Raw genomic sequence first — 16,370 nt, forward strand, 5'->3', positions numbered from 1 at the left:
TACTGTTAATGTTAATCACGCCATAAAAAAATCCCAACCCAAACATAAGTCTTTATATTTTAAAATTTGTCAGCAAAGTTAGCAATAGTGGGACTGATTTCGTGACGTGTGAACATGCAATGCAAGCAGTACAGTTAATCCTTAAAAAGAAATGCATTTAAAAAAATCAAAATTTATCAAATGCAACTCTTTTATATTTTTTACTGCTACCTAAGGATCTCGACAATAGGGAAAAATAATTACAGTATGTTTTATGTCATTATTTTTTGTTATGATTTTTGGGGGATTGAAGGCTTTTTTAGAGATTTATGCAGTTTTAGCTGAAAACCTGGTCAAGTCTCCCCATGTTCCTCTACTTTTAGTGATCAAAAAGTGCTACTCCTTCAATCGAAACAACCTCCCTTCGACGTCACTGTCGCTTGCCAAACAACAATCAAAGGCAAAGATCTTTGCATTGCTTCTATTGACATTCCTCCTAGGGCCATGATGGGATATCAAAGATTCTCCAACGTGACTGAACACCTTCCCTCGCCCTGCCTGCTTCTTGGAGACTTTAACTCTCACGGTATAGGGTGGGGCTGTCTTTACGACTTCAATATGACAATGGCACGGATTCCTAGACCACCAGCGCAAGCAAATGCACTGGACATATCTGATCCCAACGGTAGTGACCACCTGCCGATTGTAATTGCGATCACCACTCGTTCAAGACCTTCGGAACCAATCAATGTTCCCTATGACCTCACACGAAACATTGATTGGAAGAGCTACGGTGCAGTGATATCCAAAACTATCGATTCGACATAGGTTCTTCCCCCGGAGGAAAAGTATAATTTTTGGTCCAACTCGATACCGCGATTCAAGCTCAAACGAAACGAGTACCCGGCGTGAACACTCAAAATCGTTTTTCCAACCCGTGGTGTGACAAAGAGTGCCCTGACGTATACGCGGAGAAGGCTGCCGCGTATAAAGCCTTCCGGAACGACGGGTTAGTTGCTAGCAACCGTCTGTACGCGGTATTAGGAAAGCGAATGAAAAATGTAATGAGAGCCAAGAAACGCAGTTACTGGCGCCGTTTTGTCGACGAGTTAACAAGAGAAACATCGATGAGCACTAACAGTACTAACGAGAACGTGGAATACTCAAACCGTTGGATATTCGATCTCGCCAATAAGGTTTGTCTGGATTCTGCCCGGCTCAGAAAATCTACCGCGCGGCGTTGCCTCACAATACCGCGAACGAAGTACCGTTTTCGATGGTGGAGTTCTCATTTGCTATCTTATCACGTAACAATAAAGCCCCAGGGCCAGACAGAATCAAGTTCAATTTGTTGATGAATCTGCCAGACTCTGCCAAGAGAGGCTTGTTGAATTTATTTAATAAATTTCTTGCGGGTAACATTGTCCCGCATGATTGTATACAAGTGAGTGTCATCGACATTCAAAAACCAGGAAAACCAGCCTCTGATCACAACTTGTATCGACCGATTGCAATGCTGTCCTGTATCCAGAAGTTATTCGAGAAAATGATCTTGTTTCGCCTTGATGATGAGTTTAGAAGCGATGGCGGGCGTCCTTTCGCTCCCATTGGTGATTGCAAATTGAGAAAGGCTTGTCGAGCTTAATTCTCAGACTCGATTCATGTCCTTGTTCTTCGATAACATGGCACAGAACATCAATTCATCTTCGTATAACGTTAACCGTGCTCATCTCTTAGATACTTGTGATCCAACTGTATTTTTAGACACATCCATGAAGGAAGAGATTTGTGCAATCCCGGATCACATTCGCCCACAAGTGGTCCCAAATATTTTCTTTAATAAATATCATCAAGTCGACAAAATGTTCTACACAGACGGATCAATTGTCGACGGGTACACAGGCTTCGGTATCTTCAACGAAAATCTTGCTGCCTCATTCAAACTCGATGATCCTGCTTCAATTTACGTCGCAGAATTAGCTGAAATTCAGTATACTCTCATGATCATTGACACCTTTCCCGCAGAACATTACTTCATCGTTTCGGATAGTCTCAGCTTTATTGAGGCCATCCGGGCGGTGCAGCCTGGAAAGCACTCCTTGGGAAAATACGGGAATATCTGAGTGCTTTATCTGAAAAATCTTACCAGATTACCTTGGTGTGGGTCCTGCCATATTGGTCTATTGCGGGCAATGAGAAGGCGGACTCTTTAGACAAGATGGGCGCATTCGGAGGCGACACTTACGAAAGACCAATTTGTTTCAATGATTTTTTCAGTCTCTCGTCAGAGGACGCTCGATAGTTGGCAAGCTTCATGGAGCAATGGGCATCTGGGACGGTGGTTACATTCCATTATCCCGAAGGTATCAACGAATGCTTGGTTTAAGGGCTTGGATGTGAACCGGGACTTTATTCGTACGATGTCAAGGCTAATGTCCAACCATTACACGTTTGATACGCATCTCCGTCGTATAGGACTTGCTGAAAGTAATCATTGAGAACGGTTATCACGACATCGAGCACGTTGTTTGGCTGTTCGCAGAGTACTGTATTGCCAGGTCCAAACTAATAGATTCCCTTCGGGCCCGAGGTAGATCACCCTATGTGCCAGTCCAAGACGTCCTGGCAAGCCGTAATCACCCCTATATTTTTCTATATCTATATCTTTTTGAAAACTATTGATGTCCAAGTTTAATACATTTTTCCCTGTCTCATTCACAGTAAAACCCCATCAACTTCTCCCTGTGTCTACAATATGGCATTGCTTTACGAGTCTTCGATGCATACGCTTCTTGATAACCGTCCATCCAGAACATCGCGACATACCTCACAAGCAGATGATATAGAGAACATCATGACAGTATCGAAGTGTCAATAACTATCCTAAATATCGAGCCTCCCCTTGCCCCAGTAATTACAGGCTGGAAACCACTACAACAAAGTGTGCATATCCGCCACAATGATCAACCAACCAATGACAATGTCAATATACAATGTATCCTACTTTCTACCTTTTCCCTTACTAACATAAGAGAGGAGTAAGCCGCCCCTAAATACGGTTTTCCCTTCCCACACTAACATCTAAAATGTAATTGAAAAAGAATAATCGGCCTCGTTAAGCTGCCGCATTTGGTCCTGAATAAACATAGTTATTAAAAAATCAAGATTCCTGAAATGCAAACTAGTTCCTGGGAAAATTCGCGGATTTTTAAAACTCTCCACACAATAAATGCGGTTCGAAACAATTCAATATGAATTGTTTCCGACGGAAAAAAATGATGTTTGCATTACGTTCATAAATCGGCGCTATTCTTAAACAACTGCTATTTTTAGAAGTAACAGAAGTTTTATTTTGACAGTTTAGTGAGATAACGGTGAAGAAATTCCCGCGATCAAAATCCTGCACAAAATCCCGTAACCAAATTCCAAACGAAATCCCGCAATAAAATTCGCTAGGTGTACAGTAGCCTTAAAGGCTACTGTACACCTAGCGAATTTTATTGCGGGATTTCGTTCCCCGTGTATTTTAAACGGGAGATGGATTAGTGATTTTCCGGACGGAAAAAAGTCTACACAAAAAAATTTAGATTCTCGGAGTGTAAACTAAATTCCAAAAAACGTGATAGATTTTAGAGAATCTTCACACCAAAAATCTGGTTCAACATGAATTGTTTCCGACGGAAAAACTGTTGTTTTCATTATGTTTGAAAATTTGTGTTGTTCTGACAGAACTGATATTTTTTAAAACCTGCAAAAGTTTTGTTGTAACAGAAGAAAATTCCGTGGCCAAATTTCCGAGCTACAGTAACTTTTTTATTTTGTATTTTGTAAAGGAATTCCAAGATTCGGCATAACAGTGCTGCTAGTTACTCTTTATATACTTGACACCAGTAGAAATGAAGTTGCAAATGATAATAAAACAATTCACAGAACGTAACATTTTAAAATGTGAGTTTGAAATTTTTGCTTTTAGTTGATTCTGTGATGGAAATATGTTCATCATACGGGATTCCATGAGATACCAGCCGACCGCAAAATATGACCATCGTCGATTCGAACGAAACTTTACATTTGTGTTCGGTTTATGAATATCCATGATTTTCTCTGGCAATTGCAATATTTTGATACAAGGGCAATTTTTCAGAAGGGCTTAGACGTTTTTTGGTGCATTAATTTAATTTTTTTGTTCGATTACACTCTTTTATACAGTAAAAGGATTTGAGAACGAGTTATGGGAAATAAATACTTTTGCACGAAAAAAATATACACTGAAAAAAATGTTGTGTAAATTTTCACAAAAACAAAATTTTATGTTAAAAATTCAAATTGCGAAAAACCATTTTTTCTAATTTTTAAATTTTTCCAACAAAAACCTAAAGAGAAAAGAAACATTTTGAATGTGATTGCATGATGGAGAAATTATCAGCAAAAATTTATTCTAACAATAACTTTATACATCTTTTTAAATTTCATACTAAGGCCATTACAAATATTTTTTAAAAATTATGTCACCCCCCCCCTTCAAAATCGCTGAAAAAAATCAGGGGGCAAATAATTTTTTTAAATTAACCAGAATTCAAAAAATTGTCACGTTTTATAGAACAACAATAGCTTCCATAGAGTTTTGCTTTTCGTAACTGAAAACTATTATGGTAGTTTTAGAAATTACCATCCCATGATAATTTTTATTTTGACCATTCTCGGGTAAATGTGAAGTTTAAATGAGATCATCGATCCAGTCCAACACCAAATGAAACGTTTGCTGGTCGCAGAAGGAAGGACCCATCTGTGTATTATCAAACAAACATCCCGATCAGAGTCTGATAACAAATTGAGAACTAAACTTGATGTTGTGATGTAGTAGGGAATGATTGCTCAGGTTGTTATCATTTTGGTCGTTTTAACGGTTAAAAGATCAAAATCGAAAGCAGAAAAATTGCACTATGACATCAAACAGAAAACTATTCATGCTATCAGTGAAAGCAAATTGAAAACTCATTGAGATGGTGAAATATTTCATTGATAACAAAATAAGTAATCAATTTGATGAAATAGAAACAAACATTTTTTTCTAAAAATGTAAGCACATCAAAATGAGATCAAAATATGATGTTATATCTGAAAAAGTTTAAACTGATATCAAAATAAGATTTCAATTTGATGCTTGATATCAAAATATGTTGTCTATTTGCTGTAATTTTGATGTTGGACTTTGCTCGGGATCTCATGGAAAGGCTAATACAGACCGACTTCTGAATCGATTCCATTTTAAACGCAACAGTCGATAGAGACAGAATCGATTGTTGCATTCGAAAATAATTTCGATACGGAAACAATCTGAATTCAAATCAAACTCCTGGAGATTTATATGTGGTTCAATATTCAATATACATGAGCTTTACCGAAAGGTTTTTGACATTTAAAAAATTCATATGGGATAGTAGTATTCATACCGTATATCCGCAGCCATATGTGCGATTCTTATGAACTTGATCAGATCAAAATCTGCTACTAAACCTTCCATTTAAGGCTAAGCTTGTGAAAATCGAATAAGCCGTTTTCCAAGAACTCGAAGAGACATTAATTCTGAAATATTCCAAGAACCAGAAACATGCGAAATTTTCGAGATAGACGCTGGAATCAAAAGAACTTTGTCTGGCCATCAGCGATCAAGAATGCTCTAGCAAAACTAAATATAGATCTTACAAATAATGGTATCATCGGCACTTACCGCAGGAAGAACCGGGAATCCATTATCGATGTCAATTTTTGTAGCCTTGGAGTAACCGGAAAGATGGACTGAAAAGTGTGCGAGGATATATCCACAGCGACCACCAAGCGATTTGGTACAGCATTGATAACAGGACTATGAACTACACATGAATATGAATATGTAGGAGATTTATAAACGAGTGAAGATGGAAAACAGCGATTTTTCACAGGAACGTGTCCGTCGAAGAACTTGAATTTAAGGGTATCCTCTTCAACCTAAATGCGAACGAGTTCACGGCACTACTAACAAAGGCGTGTAATGCGACCATACCAAGGGATGGGAAACTGAGAAACGGTCGCCGGGTGCAATACGACGATTATCGATCTACGTATAAGTTGCCTCCGAGCTTGGAGAAGAAGTCGGAGATCACTTCGGTTTCTCATCTCGCTCAGTTCAGAAGCTAGAAATCGCTCCGCTGCAATAGCAGGGCAAGTAATCAAATTTATCCGCGCGACGCTTGGCAAAAATTGATTCCTTCTGCCTAGTGTGTGATACGTGAACAAACAATGAGTGATAATGCCAAGCAAAAGTATATCACGATGCAGGCAAACTGTGTTGCTGTTGACTACACGAAATATCCGGTAATACCATCAATTCATGAAGGGGAGCAAATGTTGAAGGTGAACTTGAAGTTCAACGTAGCTTGCGGTACTTTATGCGGTGCAATTCCACCATTTACGTCATGCGGTACTGAATATGTTAAAAAATATTAGTCAATCAGAATCATTCGCCTCCCAGAACAACATGAAACACATCATCGAATGTAATAACATTTTATACAGTATCCCAACGTATATAGATGTTGACAGCATTGAAATAAAGATACATGACCTGGCACCACGTACTAGTTCCTTCGCTATCAAACAAATCCTGTCAAAATACGGAGAGGTGAATAGTGTTAAGGAAGATAGTTGGAGGAACTACTTCCCAAGACTCCGCAACGGAGTTCGTGTGGTGAGAATGCGTCCGACAAAACCTATTCCCTCTTACTTGACTTTCACATGCAAATCACCTCATGGTGTTGAATATTCTCAACGAACACTAGTCACGCACCCAGGACAGATTCCTACCTGTCAATGTTGTGATCATCCGCTACACCACGGGAAACCTTGCGCAGAGACTGCTAAAGAAATTCCACCTGATACGACCAAAGCCGGTATACAATCATCGTATGTTAAACCACAACCAGTTGGTAAACCAACGACTGCAGACTGGGCATTCACAACCACCAGCTCAACAACGATCGGTCCCAGTACCACTAAACTAACTGCCATTACCAACATCGAAGTAACAACGATTACAGTAAATGTTTCTAAACCAACAACCAACACCACCAATAAGGAATCTAATACCGATGAAGAAGGATTTACAATAGCGACCCGTAAGCACAAACAACAAATAAGAACATCCGACGATGAGCAAGATGAATGCAGTACCGATGATGACATGGACGTAAACGAAAACGCGAGAGAAGACGGACCAAATGACCCCCAAGGTGCGCTCCACGGCTCAGTTGTGCTCACGCATTGTGCCGTGTCAAATATATTTAAAATTAAAAAAGAAGTCAGAAAGCTCGAGGGAAGCGAGCTGCAAGAACCGCTCTCAACAAAGCAGTCAAGCTGTACAAGAAAGCCTTGCCACAAAGCCAACGCGAATTTCCTTAGGAGAGATCTACAAAGTTGGCATAACAAAGATAAAAGGCTCAGTTGCACCACCTGAAAGGTGCCCGGAAAAGATGGAGGTCACCATCGAAAGGTTTTCCCCCACAACATGAATCTATTTACGTTGTACAGTGAGGAGGATGATCACAAAGATGAAGATCGATTTACCAACAAACAGCTTATCGAGATGGCGAAAGCCATAAAAGTGAAGCGATACATAAGAGCCCGGATATGTTCAAAACGATCCGATAATTGGAAGCGACAAAAGCTGATGTTGCTTCCGATGCCGGGACAACATGGAAATCTTTCAGCGTAGTCAATATATCCCTTGGTAATGTTAGAGAGAAGGAGTAATCCTGAACAAGCTAACGAAGTACGCGGACCGTGAGAACGGCATCTCATGTAATTCGGCTTCCTTATAGGCAGGGCTACAATGAAATCCATCCAAACGGTTGTGGGAGCTGTGGAGACAGCAGAGATAAGGATTTCGTGGTGCTCCCTTAGACGTGAAGAATGCTTCAATAGTACTAGCTGGGAAGCAATCGCCCATTCGCTGTACAGCATGAGTAACTCTGCAGGATATTATAGAGCTACTTTCAGTACCGAACACTGATCTACGAGACAGACAAGGGGGAATCACAACTACAACTGACGTTCCTCGACTCGACGCTGTGGAACGCAGTGTACGATGGAGTATTGAAGCTGAACCTTCCCAGAGATATAACGATTTTTGGCTTCACGGATGATGTGGTGTTCCAAGTAATCGGACAATCGCTAGAAGAGGAGACACTCGACACGGAGACGATTGCCCAAGCTTAAAAAGTCGAGTTTCAGAGTGATTGCACAGTCTTCCTTATATGAAAAACCTTTGACCGATTTTCATGCCTTGTGTGTACAGTCGGTCCTTATGCCGCCACAACGGAACGAAAACTATTCAAGCAACCAAAAGTTAATACCTTAATGTACTCTTAAATGTTTACATTAAGTTCATAGAGAACTTTCAAGCTTTTATTGGGAATTTAGAAATTGCACTGTTCGGAAAATTATTTAAAACGAAAACTTTAGCATCCCTTTCCTATGTGAACTTTTGATTGATTCAGTAATGTTTGCTTGAATTTTTCTAGTAAAACAAATAGCTCAACCCCGCTATACGAAATCACCCTGCGGAAACGTCCACGAGAACAATCGAAAGAAAATGTAAAAAGAAAAAAAATTGTGTTTATTAAAATAAATATTTATTTTTTGTTTGCCCCCCCCCTTCAGAAAAAAATTTGTACTTGGACATAATTTTTAAAAAAGATTTGTAATGGCCTAATTGACAAACAAAACTGCTTTTTTATTACAGAATATAATTCTAAGTATCATTTTAAATCAAAATGCATTTAACAAATATCTTCCAAAATGCGATAGTTTTAGAGATATTTGGAATTTTGCTCCAACAAAAAAATTTAATTCGTGTAATTATGTCCTTTTTAAAAGTTATTCGCGATACCCATAGTAAGTTGTCAAAAATCTAATGTATATCGTTTTAAAGGCACAAAAGAAACCTTTTCAGTGTATTTGGATCATTAAGAAGTTTTCAATTAAAAAGTTTTCCCAAGAGCAACTTTTGACAAATTTTTATAATTCATATTATTTGCACTCAAAAGCAGAATTTAATTTTTGAATATGATTCTAAACTTCATTTCAAATCAAAATGCTCATAACAAAAATTTTCTGAAATGTCACATATTTTAAATTTTGTTTTAACAACACAATTACTTTGTTTTATTACGACCTTTGCAGAAGTTATTCGCATTTCTCCATCAACAACAGTTTTTCGTAAGGCCCATAATATTTTCTATAACTTTCTCCTTGACATCAAGGCGATATTGTAAACCGTTTGAAAGCTATACAAAACAATCAAAATATTATTCAACCATAGGATCTGATGATTAAACTACATAGTTGAATTAATTTGTTTTTCATGTAGGTTTACAATATCGCCTTGATGTCAATTGGAAAGTTACAGGAAATGTTATGGGCCTTACGAAACAATAATTGGAGAAACGCGAATAATTTATAAAAACGTCTCAATAAAACAAAATAATTGTGCTGTTAAAACAAAATTTAAAATATCTCGAGAACTACTACATTTCGGAAAATTTTTGTTATGAGCATTTTGATTTAAAATGGAGTTTAGAATCAATATTCAAAAATAAAATTCTGCTTTTGAGTGCAAATAGTATGGATTATCAAAAATTGTCAAAAGTTGTTGTTATAAAAACTTTTTTTTTTATTGAAAGCTTCTCCATGATCTAAATACACTGAAAAAGTTTCTTTTATGTCTTTAAAACGATAAGCATTATATTTTTGAAAATATATGATGGGATAAACCGAAACCTATCGCATTTTGGAAGATATTTGTTAAATGCATTTTGATTTGAAATGATACTTAGAATTATATTCTGTAATAAAATTACAGTTTTGTATGTCAATCAGTATGAGAATTAAAAAGATGTATAAAGTTATTGTTAGAAAAAATATTTTTGCTGATAATTTCTCCACCATGAAATCACATGCAACATGTTTCTTTTCTTTTTAGGTTTTTGTTGACAAAATATAAAAAATTAGGAAAAATGTTTTTTTGTTGCAATTTTTAACATAAATTTTCGTTTTTGTGAAAAATAGCACAACATTTTTTTCAGCGTATATTTTTTTCGTGCAGAAGTATTCATTCCCTGTAACTCGTTCTCAGATAGTTTTACTGTATAAAATAGTGTAATCGAACAATTTGAAATTATTGCGCGTAGAAACGTTTACACCTTTTTAAAAAATTGCGCTTGAGTCAAAATAATCTTATTGACTGTGGAAAATGTTTAGTCTTCCATGACGGTTAAACCTGTAAAGTTTCATCGGAATCTAAGAGCGTTGGTCACGATTTTAGAGATTTTCGGACAGATCTTCGGGGAATTCCCATGTTGTTAAAAAATTATGAATAAAATTTGTATTTTTTTTGATTTGTATTTGTATTTGATTCGAAATAACAAGTTGTATACTGGGTAATGGCGGATGATGAAATGTTTTGAAATGTTATCTAAGAGTTACTTAAATGGGAAGAAGTTCTTGAAAACTTCGCAGAGCACGAGTGTTTTATGCGTTTAATTTTCGTAGTTAGTAGTTCACCAATTCGTCGATATTCGCAGCGGAGTGGGGAACAAACTTTTATCTCAACTGGTTTTGTTTTTCAGGTGTGTAATTACATGTGGGAGTATATTTCTAGTATGGAACAGCGCTTTGGATGGAGTTCTTGTTGGATCCTCGTTCGTTTGTGTTTGACTTTGATGTTCTACGTGAGATGAAACGCATTCGAATTGTGGCCAGGAGGTAAGGCTTAAATTGCATAACTGTAATTAAGCGTCGCAATCGGCGTATCAGTTGTGGAACTTGTGCCTTGAATTTCCAACAATCGTACACACACACGATATCTAAAAGCGGAGAAAAGCATATAGCTGACTGATGCCATGGGTTGTAGTGAAATTGTTCATCTCAATAAATCGAGTGCACCGAGGCGAAGAAAGAATTTGGAAACACAAAATTTAAAACGAAACAACTAAGCTAGTAAAATGGCTTTGATTCGACGTGTTTTGTCCTCGCAAGCTGCTGTTGAGCCCGAGAGCAGTCGGAAGGACAGGAATGATGCCAATTTTCAACTACGTTTAGTTGGCATCGCTGTCATAGGTTGTGTGGTTTTCTCCCACCATTCCGTCATTTTGGGGCAAATCGCGTGGGAGTTGTAATCACATTTCACGATCATGACTATGCTGCTCGATGTTTGTTCATTGGTTGGTTGGTTGGCGGATGGGAATAATTGTTATTGTTGTTGATGTTGTTTGTTAGTCGGCATTTACAATTTTGACGATTTGTTTTTTTTTTAATTTTTCTAGAGTATATGTATAATATATGAAAAACACGTTCGGTGCGATAGTGTTCCACCCATTGGTGACATTGAGACTAGCCGTAGTCAACCTTCTGCGGTTGCTGTAGTAGAGAAGGCGACCGATAATTAACCATTATATTATATATATGAAAAAATTTAGAACAAACTCAAAAGCATGAAAATAAAAAAGGAAATAATTCCAAATTTGATTCCTGGGTTTGAAAAATGAAGTATCAAGGGATGTTGATGTTTATTTTGGTTTGTTTCAAAACTTTCTTTCACAGTACGAAGGTGAATAAATTAAAAAACTACTCCGGAACCAAAAATATTACAAGAACACAAGCTTATCTGTGTGTATACATTTCACTGGTTAACATATAACAAACAGGGGCAATTTAATTAGATATATTAAGATTCAGTTCAATAATCGCAAATGTAAAAAATTTCAAATAAAGTTGGACATATTACTATTTTCTTTCTCCGCTAGCTTTAGGCACTGGATTGACAACATAAATAAATAAATGTTCAAAAAACTTAATCGCAAAAAAATAAAAAAATAACAAAATTAGCTCAGCTCGAAGATTGTCGTACAAAAGGCAATTTGTTGGCGTTATTGCAATTTTGTTCCTTTTTTGTTCATACAATAATGGAATGTTACACGTTACTGGTTTGGGTTTATGATTTCATCAAATAGTTCGTCACACACTCACAAAAACAAAGGCACAACACAAAACTAAGTAGATCAGACAGAAGTTTAAAATGAACACAACGGAAGAATGGAACGTAAAAGCAGAAACACTTGATTGTCGAGTTACATTTCCTTGCTTTACAAGTGCTTGTTCGGTATTTGGCGACCCAGGATTTCAGCTGGATAACTCTAAGCTTTTGATGAATATTTTGTTGTATGCATTTCGATTTGCAGAGTATCTATTTTGAGGTTACAGCTCTTTTGTACTATGATTCTAGTGCTTGCCCGCGGGCTTTCTTCGATGGCAGTTTGAATGGGACAACATTTTAGCGGATCCGGAACAGTATGATGTTTTTGTTGGGCCCGTCTTTGGGGTGCACGAAATCAACTAAAAGCTGTCCCCAATTTCGAACCGTCATCGGTAACACCAACACTATGGAAGCATATTTGTGATCGTACCTCTTCAAAAGAGACAATTTATTGGTAGTGTTCCTGTACAATTGTTCACACTGTTCGAATTATTTTTAGGCCAAATCGATCGGAAAACAAAGCTTTGAATGGGGTACGAAGATAAATCAGCTTTAGACTACGGTTGCTCTGATTCGTACATTTGACTAAGCTCTGACGTTTGTTATCTGCTAAGCTGGCTAGGGTAATGTGAGTTTTGGATGTTTTACGGTTTACTCGATAGCGAAAATCGTCCTGCATTGTTCTTGTTTCTGGTGGCGCAAAATACGAAATGTTCTGACACACAAGCTTCCGATACCGGTTGACGACGGACGCCGCCATAGTGAGTGACTGCCGGGAGATCAGTGTCATCGTCATCCATCGCGGGGAATACCCACACAGCTAGCCGTTCCGTTATCAGAGGTAAGCTTACCGGATTATTTGTATGCGAATGCAGGAAAAAACCCGAGCCGAAGAAAGTCCAGTTCGTGTGGAATGAACCAGTTTCTAAATAACTTTTGAAATTCTTATCATTCCGATTCAAAGTGAACCTTTAATTATACAACTTATTATTCTTCGGCACGCGTTATCACCAATCCGGTTTCGTAGGAAACAATTTATTAACTTTTAAAAGACTTAAACCGGTGAATAACAGAATCCTTACAAATGGAACGATTAAATGAATAAGATCATAAATAAACCGATGCTTTCTACCAACTCGGAATCGACTTCCAAGGCAGCAGTAGCAGCACAGTTTAAAAAGTAAGCTCCCGTTGAAATGTGATAATATGTAATATGAAAGTGTGTAAATGATCGGTTCTCGTTCAAACCGCAAGACGTCCCTTTTTCTGCACTCCTATCAGTCCGCTAGTAGGAACTAGGCTACTTGCCATCATCAATCGGGAGGATGTGGGTGGACTCTGTTCGCTTCACGCACGGCTTTGCCGCAGTAGTGGGTGGTGTTTACAACTGAAGCGCGTGTGTTTATTTCGTGACAACAAAAATACTGTGAATTATTGTGACCGAGAGAGAGAGGGATAGAGCGAGCAGGCGATTTGACAAGTGGGGGGCGGTGTATGTAACAAATAAAAGCGTTTTATCTTTCAGCTTCTTTCGAGCTCTTAGAAGCAGCGCAGTCGTCGCAGTCGGGCTATGGTGGGCTGGCAAAGTGACAAAAATTGGAATCGTGTATTTTATGGCGAAGAAAATACATACCGGAACATCGACGCGGAACGGGCTAGGAAGAGAAAATATATGTATGTATATCTGTCGGGGAAGACAGTGCGAAATAAATAGAACGTCTGATGGCCTACCACAGCGACGAATAAGTTTGGGGCACCGATTTCGAGCCAGATTGTGCTTCACACGGTGGGTAGACGCAAGTTCTGTGACCCACTACGCGATATGGTTATTTGTCCCGCAGGGCTCAAAACAGATCTCCCGTTGTGTGAGCCAATCGGGGAATCGGTTCATCCGTGAATCTTATTGCAAAAATAGTATCGTGGAACGAGGAAGAGTGTGTGTGTGAGAGAAAAAAGCAAGAGTGTGGAAATGTAATAATATAAAGAAAGGAACAAAAGTAACGAGAGTTTGAAAACGCAAAAAACAGCATGTTTTCTCGCTGGTTTCTGATAAACGACGGCAAGCTGTATCTTGTTCGAAGGATGGAGGAAAACTTCTGTGAAACATGTCATATTTTGTTCCACCGTAGTATTTTTTTTATTTTTCTTCTCGTTCATATGCTTATCAAGCGAATCTCTCACTTTACAGCGATTTGTTGTTCATAGGTGTTAAGATTCGCAGGTTGTACTTTTCTTTTATGATTATTTATAATATCTTAAAAATCAAAGGAGTATGAGTGGAATTGCACCTTTATCAGTGACTTTTTTTTCTGATGCGGTTGGCGTTTGGCAATTCCATTAAATACTTACAGCTTTCTATTTCTATATGACATAACTGTCTATCCATTGGAAAATATTGTAAATTCATTGGACATGATGCTGTGATTGTTAATCTGTAATAGTAATAAGCATAATGAGACAACGTGTACTTACAATAGAATCCAATGTTTGATTGTTTTTCGCTGTTTTCTGTTTCAAGGAGTAGACTTTTGGCAAAAGCAAACAATATGTTTTTTTTTCTGATTGATTGTATCTCAGGTGATGTTCGGTTGGGATGAGCTGGACATTGTGGGTACAGTTGATATTTTTGTGCACATTTGGTTTGATAACAATGGGTTGCTTCAAGGGTGGAATGGTGTTTCGAGCATGAGAGGTTTGTATTTTTTTTTGTTCTGGGGCGATTGGTATTTATTAGAATAGATAAGATCACATCAAAGTAGATCGGACCACAAATTACCATTAACTAGTTCTAAAGGTACACACACACCGACAAAGCTTTGGGATGGACTTTGAGACTCGGTAGTGTGTGCCAGAAAAACTATACTGCACGGTGACACATTTTTTTTGGTGTTGGTATTGTAAATCAACAGTGGAGGGGGGGATAACAACAAAATTGTGGATTTTCGGGAAATGACTGAAAAGGGAGGACTTTTCATAAGCTGGGGCAGTGTCTTGTGAGCTTACACACGTGCTGTACAGTGCCGTTCGAAGGAAGCTGACTTGCGAGGGACGTTATCTGTCTCGTTTCTGATTTTGAGTGATGCCAAATGCTAGAATGTTCTGTTACTGATCTTTTCTGAGGAACGATCTATACGAGAAATGCAACTGTTATGGAACCGTTATTTTGTGTATCTAGCGTGTTCGAAATTACTAAAGTCAACACGAATAAACTTCATGTAGTGCTCGCAGACCGGATACAGGCCAATGCGATCGTGAATGATCCACGGTTTAACATTGAATATCGCGTGTGCATTCCAGCTAACGTCGTTGAAATAGATGGCGTCGTGACGGAAAAGTAGTTAATAGTCGCTGACATAAAGAATGGTGTGGGTATTTTCAAAACTCAAAATCTTCCGCAGGCTAAGATACTAGAAGTCAAACAATTGTTCACAGTTTCAGACACAGGTGATACAAAACTTTTCACCCACTCAATATAATTTCGATTGAAATTCGATGTTCTACGAATCTTCGTACTTTGGGACAAGCTTCTGGTGCGCATGTATGTTCCGATAATCATTAAGCTGCACTAATTGCAAACAGCCGGATCATACAAGCAGCTAAAATTGCAACAAAGATGACGCATGTGCAAAGAAGGCTGAAAAATGCCTTCTATGTGATGGTATTACTCATTTTGAACGCACTTAACCCTTAAAGGCGCAAATCAATTTTTTCAAATGTTCTGAAAATTGTGTCACAACTTTAATACGTTACTCTGATAATTTTAAGATGGTTTTTGCAATGTTGTTTAAAAACAACATTGCGCATTCAAGAGTTAAGCATTCATCGAAAAAGCAATCCATATGCACTTTTACGGAAATTCTGAAAGTTTCAAATCCGAAGCGCATGCCATTGCAAAGCACATTCTCAGATTTATCCGACGATGATGTACGTAGCTCGGAAGGGTGCCAAAAGGAAGAAAAGTGCAACCTCTTCTCCGAAACTTCAACATAGAAAAGGGACAGTATAAACCAAGTCATTTACTTCAAAGAAACCATCGATTAAAAAACTAGTACTAATTTTTCCGAGTCTCAACAAGACTGAGGTAGGTTTGATCTCTTTTAAAACAATTGTGAAATGGAGAATTAATACTCTTTACAGCCTGGTTTTCAACTATTAGCGATTTAGCTAAGCAACGTTAAATTGCCCCTTCTGTCGCCACTTACCAGTTTCGATGGCTAATACGACGAAAAGTGTTAAGGATACCATCGAAACACAATGGAACAGTAGGAAAATTAGACCAATTCAAATAACTTCTACAGCGCACAAATTGTGACATTTTCGC

At 38.0% G+C, this 16,370-nt stretch overlaps 1 protein-coding gene across 15 annotated transcripts in view; it reads right to left on the reverse strand.

Moving 5' to 3' along the window:
- LOC131691702 (gamma-aminobutyric acid receptor subunit beta) overlaps window positions 1–16,370 on the reverse strand; it is a 233,583-nt gene that overhangs the window by 75,704 nt on the left and 141,509 nt on the right. For all 15 annotated transcript variants that reach the window (XR_009305837.1, XM_058978298.1, XM_058978311.1 and 12 more), the window contains exon 6: window positions 14,399–14,481. Coding sequence is in view for 14 of the 15 variants with exons in the window: in XM_058978298.1 (XP_058834281.1) it covers window positions 14,399–14,481 (83 nt within the window). In the remaining variant the exon portion in view is untranslated. The remainder of the gene's footprint in view (window positions 1–14,398; window positions 14,482–16,370) is intronic.

Source organism: Topomyia yanbarensis, chromosome 3 (genome assembly GCF_030247195.1).
Source record: "Topomyia yanbarensis strain Yona2022 chromosome 3, ASM3024719v1, whole genome shotgun sequence".
NCBI classification, from domain to species: Eukaryota; Metazoa; Arthropoda; class Insecta; order Diptera; family Culicidae; genus Topomyia; species Topomyia yanbarensis.